The sequence below is a fragment of the Branchiostoma lanceolatum genome, chromosome 6 (assembly GCF_035083965.1).
Source record: "Branchiostoma lanceolatum isolate klBraLanc5 chromosome 6, klBraLanc5.hap2, whole genome shotgun sequence".
Lineage (NCBI taxonomy): Eukaryota > Metazoa > Chordata > Leptocardii > Amphioxiformes > Branchiostomatidae > Branchiostoma > Branchiostoma lanceolatum.
Genome location: NC_089727.1, coordinates 6,327,288 through 6,338,475, shown reverse-complemented (window position 1 = coordinate 6,338,475; position 11,188 = coordinate 6,327,288). Strand labels below are relative to the sequence as shown.

Genomic DNA, 11,188 nt, shown 5'->3' with positions numbered 1-11,188 from the left:
CAGCCATCTTATTTTGAAAAGCCTTCCACGGAAAACATTTTGCGTCGCCTGATTTCTTGGTGGTGGTCCCATTGAAAAACAATTCATGCTTTTTGTCCTGAACAATAACAAAACAAGCTACTCTTGAAAAAGAATCGCCTCCACTGTCATTCGTGTTTGAAAGTGTGCTCAGTTGAGAGTCAACCGTTTGATTCATCCTGCTTACTACAATGCTAAAACTGTCCGCTCTATATGTTTCCATAGCGGAGAATCGTAAACTGGACGCACCCTTCAAAGGCAAACTGATGCCGCCAGACCCCTCCCATGCCTCCAGACATTGAGATGAAAAAGTCTTGTTCATATGTTCTTGACTGTTCGTTACTATGACGACAAAAGGAGAACAGGCCGTAAAACTACTCGATCGAAGGTATCCCGCAAGGCGCGCACAAGAGTGCTCCTTTTTTGTATGGTCGGAATAATGCGTCTTTGGCAACAAACGTAACCTATCAAAGTGAAATACTCTCTCTGTTACGTCATAATTGATATCAAAAACCATGTCTGCTACATCGAATCGCATCCACTGCCTTACGGAAACCTTAGACCATGGCAGCCAGTGATGTACACAGTTTTCTAGCACAACATGCCATGATATATTCCGCACAACATTTGCGTTCGAGATCAGATTGTTTCCGCCGAGTACGACTCTCACAATGCGTTCAAAGGCCCCAAATGTTTGTATTGGCAGACACACTATCTCATTGCTGCTTAGATCCAGATGGTTCAGTCCGTTCAAATATTCAAACGCGTCGGGTGAGACTGCTTCAATGTTGTTTCCACCAAGATACAGCTTTCCTAATTCGTCCAGATAGGAAAACCATTCGCTACGTATTTCTCTCAAATCGTTGTGTCGTAGATCTAACAAATATAAGTTGTCAAGGTTTTGGAAAGAAGCAGGACCTAACTTGGAAATCTTATTGTGGGAAATCGAAAGATGGGTGAGCTGATATTCACCCCGTCCATGCGTATCGCTGTACCATTTACTAGGGAGGTGCGTTAACATGTTGTAGTCTAGAGACAGATGCCACAACCCCCTAAAGTCTTTGAATGAAGCGCTGTCTATCTCAGTTATTCCAGCTTTTACAAGAAACAGGCGTCCAAGAGAAATGGAATTGATGACAGCTAGTTTTTGGGACGATAATTTCCCCAGCTGTAACCCTTTTAACCCAAGCCATTCGGTATTGAGAAAACAGTTTACAGTTGGTAAAGTTGTGATTGCAGCCGAATGATTGTAGCTACTGTTGCAAGAAATGCACTCCGTCTTATGTCTGCTATAAAGATCACCAGGGGCTGATCGGTACGCATCATTTTCTTTGAAAGGCTGGCAGACTGACCAGTCTCTGCTTGAACACGTCGGGAAACAGGTCGGATCTGCTGAACCAGCGCGTACCGTCGACGTCGCCAAGGCAAGAAAGATCAAAACGCCAATTTTGTTTTGTTTTAAAGGCATTTTGACGAGATCTGTTCCTTTACAAAAAGAAGGATAGTTTAAGCCTCTTTCACTCGGTGAAAATCTTAGTTCTCTTGGACGTTTCAGCCGCCCTTAATTTTTGTTTGAATTTTCAAGCACTCTCGTGTTTGAGAAGTACGATTCTTGATAGCCGTATGTTTTACCCTATGTCAGCAGACGAATTCGGGATAAACTACAGGCATGAGCCTACCTACGCGCCCTGGGAAAAGGGTTGATGCTCTCCAGCGTTTGAATGCAGGAGATTCAACGAAGCCCTTTTTCGCCTAACGTCTCGAAGTTACAAATGTGTACTAGTATTGCGATGTGCTGAATAACTGCCGGGGTTTTCTCACCGAGTCTCCCTCAAAGTCTGTTCGGGGTTGGCGCTTGACCTAGCCGCAACCGGAATGATTGTCGTTGATGAAAAAAACTCACCGCAAACTGTGTTCAATAAAGTCCGTTGGGTTGTTCCTGTCCGTTCTGTGTTGATGTCGGTTCAGTTGACGCTGAATCTGATGCTCAGACGGTGTAACGGCACAAGTTACGATGAAGAACACTTGGCAGCAGTCGGTCGACAGAGGTGGTCACACTACCAGCTAAACCTGCAACTGTTCAATTTATTCTCGACTTCAGACAAATTAGTTTACGTAAATTCAAAATTTGCATGTAGACTCACTTACATAAACTCAAATTTTGCTCATGTAGACCCACGTGGTGGCCTACTTCAATTCAGCATTGCGATCAGCAAGAGGTGACAACAGCACCAACTAAACATACAACTGTTCAGGATCATTCTAGACCTCAGGCCAGTTAGCTTACGTAAACTCAAAATTTGCTTATCTACATCTTTATACACTGTATTGAAACTCAGAATTTGCTCATGTAGATTCGGTTGGTGACCTTCATGTACTTCAATTCACCATTGCGACCATCAAGAGGTGGCAGCAGTACTAGTACTAAAATCCTGCTACCTAGATTTCAGACCAATTGGTGACCTGCGGCACCATTGCATATCATTAAGAACACACGGCACACATGAAAGCATATCAATTGCGTCCGTTGGACCAAATACATGTAGTCAAAGACTTACTAGTGCTAAGACTACTCAGGCCCACACGTCGTGCGACACATGAGGCATGCGCAGTAAGAGAAGTCTCGACACGTTCCCAGTCTCGCCACGTTCTGTTTACAGGCACACATTAGGGCGGCTCCGTCCATTCATATTTTCAAATCCCATGGAACATGCATAACCAGGCTTTGATCACGGACTTCATGATAGACTTAATGACCTAATGATGTACTTGATGATGTATTCATGTATTTATTTATCTATCTATTTGTTTCGACTTATTATTTATGATTGTGTTGATATAGTTCTCTGATATGGTACTCTTTATCCGTGACTCCTCCCCCTCCACTGCGACCTTGTTGAAAAGCGGCCTGTGTGGTCGAACATGCATTCGAGAGAACATAAAGGCTTTGACTTGACTTGACAGCCAGTCATATCGCATCCTTCCATCTCCTGTTCACTGTCTGGAGATCTCTACCAATCATCTGCTGCCAGCTCATATAGGACCACATCAAATTTCCAAACTATCAATTCATTTTCTTTATGTTGAGTCATACCGCGCCAGGCTGCCCGCCTTAGCCTGGGACCTCCCCCCCCCCTACTTTGCCCCTCGCGGGGTTATCTGGGGGTAAATTAAGTTGAAGTTGATTCCAAACGTCAGGCTTATTTCAGGATGTAAGGTTGCGTGACCTACCCATAGCGCCTCGGGAATAGCGTCCGGCAATGAAGGTAATCAATTGCAAGACCGTACAGTGCAAATTAAAACATTTCCGTCTCGTCCGTTGAAACAAATCTTCATGACCTAATGATGACAAGAGGAGTAGATGAATTTTTCAAACAAATTTATCCTAAATCCCAGACTGATGGTGTATATTTGTCGTCTTTAGATTACCCAGTTGACTAAGTGTTTCTTGCATTTATGAAGGTCTGTATGGGAGTCCTGACTACGATTTACGCTAAATTCAGGAAGGCCATCAAAGCTTTACGATAAATTCATGAATACTGATAACTCGAAATCAAACTGATCAGGCAAGAAGGCCACGTTACCATTATCGCGCACCAATACTAGGAAGTAGTAATATTCGCCGGACGACCAAATCTGCGCGAACGAAAAACGCTAGAACTGGCTTTTCAGTAAATATCATTTCATTGCTATAGCGATAGCCGAAAAATCTGGAGCCAAAACTATCAAGAAAACCTATGATTTGCGTCATATTCTAAGTACCATTTGGCCATTAGGTCAATTTTGATTCCGAACCGGAACCAAAAGAAGACGACGGCTTACAACAGGTAAGTGCAGGTTGCTTTTACTGCAATTCTCAGAACACTCGCTAGACGCCGCTTTCTATTTATGCTGTCATTTTCCCGCGAGATCTGACGAGACTTGAAGACTGTCGCCATGACGACCACCAGCACCAATGTCCGCCATGATGGAATTGATGGAAGGTGAAGAAAGGTTTGAAATGTTGGAGCAAGTTACTTGGACGTAAAAACGAGTATCGACGGGGATTGACGACTCCATTTTATATGATCAAAAGGTGCGGAAAGATAAAGTGAAGGTTTAAACGTAGGTTTGGAAATGCGCCAATGCCTCAGCTTCTGTAAATTGTGTCTAGAAAATGCATTTCAGGATTTTTTCGTCTGTTTGTGTGTTGTGACACTTTCTACGTATCACTATGATCACATAATCTCATAAGCTAAATGTAAGGAAGTGTTAATAACGACTAACATGGAAACGTTGGATGTAAATGATAGCATCATTTGGAAAATTGATGTCCTGGTTACTCTTACCGTTACCAGTTCTATCTAGTATCGAAAAATGTTATAGGGTAGGACTGTGTATATCCTTCTACTGCACAACTACAAGTTATGCATGTTTGATTACACATAGTAGTACGTGATATGTATGTACATTTGTACAGTATTAGGAAGTTATGTAGTAGTAAGTATGTAGTTTTCTCTCTTGCTTAAGTTAAACTGTCACAATGAGTCGCTTGTTTGTTGTTACTCTATTTGTTATGTTTTACTATAGAGTAGCCTACTGTGTTTTAACTTACTACAAAATGTAATGTATCTGAAATTTTATGAAGATTAATCAACACAAATGGTTGAAATACTCAGATTACCCAATGCTAGGCTACCCTAGAAGGTCAATCAAAAATCTAAACATTCAAGTGTTTTCACTTCATTGCAGCGAGTGTAAGGACTCATATGTTATGTTTTATCATTCTTTTGCAGATTTTCTAGACTGCAGTGACCATGGCCACTTTACCAGCCATCTCCCCAAATCAGGGGATCTACATGGGGGGTGCCAGTATTCCTCAGCGGCGCATGCCCAGCCCGCCCAAGGGGAGGGTCCCCAAACCTAGCCTCAAACCTGTGAAGAGAGTGCAGGGTACGAAGGACAGAGACATGATGATGAAGCAACAGAATCTGCGGGTTCAACAGCCAGAACTCGACAAGTTAGAGACAGCAAGGTTAGGGTTTCTTCCTACTTGATAAGATCACATTTCATCTGTTTTGTTCATCTCGATACCCGTTAGTTTTATGCTAAGTTTTCAGGGATCATCAGAATAACATATTAAATAATTAACATACAAACATCTATGCTACTCCATGGTTTAAGGACTACAATTATGTTATCTGTACATTGCCATACATTGTCACCGATGCAACTGTTGTGTAAATAAACTCATTCATTCATTCATTCTCCGCGTAGATAAAAGCCTAGATATCATACCAGAAATATATCATATATAATACCATATATCATGATACCATATTATGCCTTGTGCTTAGAGTGGATTTACTTTCTCATTTTAGCAATTTTAGAGGAATTGTAACTTATTATAAGCAGTGTTCAAGTTTCCACATTCTATCCCTTACAAAGTGCTATGATCATAAGGCATATGTGTGTCTAAAGCTAAGGTACTGCTCCTACTCCTCCTGACAGATACCGTAACTCCTACAAACATAACCTGTGTCTGGAGATGCTGCGGGAAGGGTTCCACAAGTCCTTCACGGAGCTGTTCCAGCTGATGAAGAAGAGGAAGGATGAGAGGGAGGAGGCGGGGCAGGACTCGTTGCTATGGCAGGAGCCACTGCTGGAGGACCAACCAGAGAAGCTGGACCAGATCAAACATTACCTGACGAGAGGAGAGGCTGCCAGGAGGATGGGTAAGTGTGTGAAAGCCTGGTGTGCAGAAGCAGAGTTTGTACTTGCCTTCGTAGCAGGCTTTATGAGTTGGGCTTTTTTGTGTGCTTGTTGTAAGCTGTTTTCTGATTGTATGCTACCTGTAGTTCTAATTGTACAAAGTTTTTTGCTTTGCTTTCAAACAATAAACTGTGTACAATAAGAACTGACATACAATTATAATTATATGTTGGGCTTTTTTGTGCTTGTCATATATGCTGTTTTCTGATACATTGTATCAGAAAACAGCATATATGACAAGCACAAAAAAGCCCAACATATAATTATAAGCCTGCCAAGGAGGATAAGTTTGCGTCAATATAAAGATGGCTTGGAAGTCTGTAGTACCCTTTTATTTTCCAGAAACTGTAAAGCATGAAAGATAATTCCAAAGTGCTTCTTAAGCAGTGTCATTTGCCATGTGCATGGTTTTGCAAGTTGTTTCAAGAGTGCTTGCATTAGAACAGCATATTCAGTGTTTTAGCATTAATAATCCTGGTTGTACCATGTAATCACCACAGGTAATATGGAGGAGGTGTACCACTGTCAGTATCAGCTGGCCAAGTACTTCCAGAGCACCAGCGACACCTGGCTGTCAGACCACTTCTTCCAGGCGTGTCTCCAGACGAGCCTGTCAGTCCGCGGCGACGGCAGGAGGAAAGAGGCGGAAGCTAACTGCAACATCGGCCTGGCTTATGAAGAGAGAGGTGAACTTCTATTCATATTGAGATAAATCAAGTGATATCAAAGTCCTTCCACTATAATAGAGGAGTTCACACTTCTGTGGACTTCAAAAACTGCTTGTATCACAGAGTATCTGTATTGCCAGTATTACTCTCCTTTGGTGTAACACATCAGCTTTGTAAGCACGCGGTGCAGCTGCAGCTGGCTGCTTGTGGGATATGGTGGTAAATCATTTTCTCTTGAATATTGATGGAAGTGATTTATTACCCCCCGTGCTGCAAGCAGTTTTTGTAGTCCACAGAAGCTTGTACTCCTCTATTGGCTCTATTCTAAGTCCCATTTCCCTCTGGTACATGACATGACCAGTGTTGGAGATTTATCTGTAATGTTGAACCCCCCCACAGGCGAGTACGACAGAGCTGCCCAACACTTTGTGGAGTTCCACGAGCTGGCGTCAGGACGGAACTGGAAGGACGCAAGTGGGAAGACGCTGGAAGCCTCCTCATGTGACCACTTGAGTCGGATCTACACGACCATTGCTGATCAGATGAAGGCCCAGGATCCCCAGGGGGCCATACAGTACCTCGCCAAGGCTTTTGAGATGGCAAAAGAAGGTGAGTGTCTTCTCTTACACTTTTGTATGCGATTTAATAAGCATGCCAAACCCAAAATAGAATAAGATGAAGCGTAATGCTTTTTCGTTAGCTAAACTTACAGTCATTTAAAGGAAAGCTAGACAATTATGGATTTCTGAAGTAACAAATATTATTTTCTGGACTGTTATAAAGTATACACATGAACCACTTATATCTAAACTTAAAAGGCAGTTTCAAGGAACAATTGTTCCAATTTTTCTGTTCAAAATGCACCTGGGAGAACAATTGCAAGAATCATATGTCAGTGTCTTTTTCATTCCTCATGTTTGATTAAATTTAACGATTTCAACTATGTATGAAGGTTGAATGCAAATGACCGATATTTTTCCATGGTGTTCCTTAGGTGGAGACAGTTACAAGGAGGGTCTGGCGAGTTACAGACTGGGAAAGGCATACGAGAGTAGTGCGGACTCAGAGACAGCCATTCTGGTCAGCTATATGTCTATCTTCATAAAGTCACATTGCTTTTAATACACTCGACCAGATTCCAAAGGTTACTGGAAAAATGGTAGAAATTGGCCAGAACTTCTCAGCCATATATTATTCAGTGTATTTTGCCAATTTCTACCAATTTTCTAGAAACCAATGGAGTCTGGTAGAGTCTAAACCATTTTTGTTTTGTGTTATTTCCTTTTGTTTTTTTAATACCTTGAGACTATATCTCTGTATTTCCCATCTCACCCCACAGTACCTGAATGGCTACCTGGAGATCTGTAAGGCCAACGGAGATGACATGGGGTTTGGGCAGGCTTGTGAGGCCATCGCCAAGTCTTACGAGAGGTAACACACTGTTTTAGAAAGTCTAACAAAATTGTGATCCTTGTTGTAAGGCTTTTCGAGCAGTCCAAAAAGTTTAACAATCTGTGGTCTGTGCCATAAGATATTGTGCAACAGTGTATAGCATGTAAAAGCAAGAGATGATGAAAGATGACATTGAAGAGGATAATACATGTTTTTAAAAACTAAAAGCAAATCGAATTACGTGCAACTGTAAGAAAAATGTTTGCAACAAATAAGAACCCAGTATTTTAACAATTATTTGCACACTTTGCTCCTGAAACTAGGAATTCGGTATGTAAGTAATAAGGAAATACATGCCATTGTGTAGCAATGCCTGTCTCTTACCATGGCATGTGGTTATAATTCTTTTTCTTATAATTTTTTTAAAAATCGTAATGACGCTGATATGTTGATGTCATCATCTCTGCAGCCAGGGAAAGATAGAGGAGTCCATCCAGTACCTGGAGGCGTTTGTGGATGTTGCCGAGAGAACCCATCAGGATACAGCACTGGTCAATGCCTGCAGCTGCCTGGGCGTCATCTATAACTCACTGGTAGGTGGGATATAATCAGAACCTCCTGCTCATAGAGATAAGAAAATTCTGTTTTTTCCTTGGGAATTTTATTGTCTCTGCTCGCTGTATTGATGGTTGTGGCGGCAAGTGGCTAGGCTAGCAGACGAGATCGAGAGGTCAGGGTTGATTCCTGGCATTCTTGGTTAGACAAAGGCACTAACAGGACTTTCCTGACTCCACCCAGGTGTAAAATGGGTATCTGACTTCGGTCAGGGAGTAAAAGGTGGTGGATTAGGAGAAGGATGGGCTCCACCATCCAATACCGTGCCCCGGACAGTGATTTAAGTGCCCCTACCGCCTCAAAAACTACAGGATCTTTACCTTTTACCTACCTTACTGATTGATGGTCATGATTTCCACTGTCACCTCTCCAGGGTAAATATGGCCATGCCTGTCAGTACTTCGGCAAGGCGTATGAGACAGCGCGGGAGCTGAACAACCCCGGGATGATGGCGGCAGCTCGTGTCCAGTACGGGGTCTCCAATGCCCACCACAGACTGGGGGATTACGCTGGACACCTCCAAACTCCTATGAGATACCAGATGGAGAGAATGATTGAATGGAAAGATGTCAGGTTTGACGAGTTCGACCAACCCATCACAGAGAGGGGTAAGAAATTGCCAAACTTCAAACATACACAACTATAATATGGCGGAAATAAAAATGCTGTAACACGAAAATAAAAATATTTACTATAAATTCATCAACAAATTAAAATATTAAAACATATTGTTCGTGAAATGTTACCATGTTTGAAGTGACGAGTGTTGTAAGTAATGTTCTGGAGATTGGGACGTTTTCTTAGTGAAAGTAGACTCCAGTCCTTTTTATAAGACTTGTGTCCATTACTTACTTCTTCATTACACGTCTTAAGTTGCAAGGAATGTAAAGATTGGTTGCTGCAAAGTTGATTAATCATCAACCTCAAGTGCTACATTCATATACTAGTAGAGCTTTAAAGCCTATTTCAACAACTGACTCTCACTGATGGTGTTTAAAAAAAAATTATTTACTTCACTTTCACCACAAAACAAGGCTCATCAGAGCTACACACATGTTTTGGGCTACTGTACTGGACTGTGATTATTACTTGAAAAGGTTATTCAATATAGCACCTTGAATGGAAGAAAAAAATGTCTGACTCTGACTTCTCCCCTCAGCCCCTCTGGGACATGCAGCTAGCGAGGGGACGGCTACGAGTGAGGAGGACACACCACGGGAAGACGCGGAGCCGAAGCCTGTAGCGGAGACAGGGGCTGCAGCAGGAGAGGAGACAGCAGAGGGTGAAGCCGAGGAAACGCCTCAAGAAGAACCGGCCACATAGGGAGGGGGTTCTTAAGCATGGGTGGGGGGGCTCTTAAACAAGGGTGGGGATTGTTGACGTGTATATTTGCAAAACTTCGCTTTGGTAATCTACAGCTCATACTGTTCATTTGAGGCTGAATGTCAGTGATAAAAAAACTCAAAGAAATTTCTTTATTTTAGGAGAAATTGAAGTAAGATCATGCCAAATCAGACTTATCTGCAGTGTTTCTTTGTCTTCTTTTGTACATGTACAGAGTAGTGACTTACACTTTGAGTATTGATACAATGTATGTACATATTTTCCAAATATCTTATGTGAAGAAATACTCTGAATTCATGTGATCTCGCACACCAGTATGTAGATAATATATTGTGACAGTAGCACAGATTTTTTGACATACATTTACCTGTATTAGGCACTGGGCTGCACAACGTCTAGTTTGATTGCTTGGTTGGGATATTTTAAGTTTGAGGTGGATGAATGATAATAAGGCATCATTAGATTGTATGCATATTTCCAGACACATGTATAATACTTATTGCTTTGATACTCTATACTTTGATGGGGCAGCCATTAGCTTGTGCCATCGTAAAGCTTTGACAGCAACTGACTGAAATACATGTATATTTTCTGTGTTATCTTGTTTGTATCAGAAGCAAGGGAAAATCTGTTTACTTAACTCCTGCCAAATAAATCTTAAAGACTTTAAGTTTAACCCCCTTTCCTCCTTTTATAAAAATTGTGATCATTGTGCTGCTGTAATAGGCAGCAGGGTCTAAATACTTATATTAGTAGCTTGCTTGGGACAACAGATCTAGAGACTTCAGACTTTTGACTGTGAGAGCATTTTCTTTAGGATTGCCAAACAAAGTGCCTTAGTACATGTGTAAATGAGTCATTTACTAATAATATAATAGACAATAAAATAAGTATTGTAACATTGTTTTCATGTGCCATCTTTTTCTTTTAACTATGAACACATCATTGAGAAATTATTCAGTGTTGTGTGAAAAGAAGAAAGGCAAATCTTAGAAAAGAATAACTGCAGTTTGAAAGGCTGCTGCTAATGACTTAGGAATTTGCAATGGAAAATCATTCATCATTTTGACATTAATCCTATAATATCATATTCATATATATATAATAAAAAGTTGAAGTGCTTCAGCTTGAAGAAGGTGTTTCCTCCTCCCAGAAACGATCAAAACTGCCTTGATCATCTCAATCAATCTTGAAGTTGTCCATATAAATTATTTTTATACTGAGTTCAGCACATACTGAAATAGATTATGAATGTCGATCATTGAAACTAGGCAAATGATTAAACTAAATACATATCATAACTTCCTCTAGTTTTTCCTTTGCATGAAAACACACTGCACATCTCTTTGCTAGATTCATACTTGATATATCCAAGGAGGTTAAATATACATGTAGGAACC

General features: G+C 41.3%; 1 protein-coding gene across 2 annotated transcripts; it reads left to right on the top strand.

Annotated features, from left to right (window-relative positions):
- Nucleotides 1–3,959: 3,959 nt before the first annotated feature.
- Nucleotides 3,960–10,692, top strand: LOC136436279 (tetratricopeptide repeat protein 29-like). Of its 2 annotated transcripts, none has more exons than XM_066430123.1 (10): nucleotides 3,960–4,093; nucleotides 4,794–5,032; nucleotides 5,509–5,732; nucleotides 6,270–6,455; nucleotides 6,837–7,046; nucleotides 7,432–7,517; nucleotides 7,777–7,868; nucleotides 8,299–8,422; nucleotides 8,818–9,052; nucleotides 9,604–10,692. In XM_066430123.1, exons 2-10 carry the CDS (start codon nucleotides 4,815–4,817, stop codon nucleotides 9,765–9,767), a joined length of 1,539 nt encoding a protein of 512 aa, XP_066286220.1. In that variant the 5' UTR covers nucleotides 3,960–4,093; nucleotides 4,794–4,814; the 3' UTR covers nucleotides 9,768–10,692. The 2 variants fall into 2 exon arrangements, with proteins under 2 accessions (XP_066286220.1, XP_066286221.1); XM_066430124.1 differs by having other exon boundaries at nucleotides 3,971–4,122.
- Nucleotides 10,693–11,188: the final 496 nt, after the last annotated feature.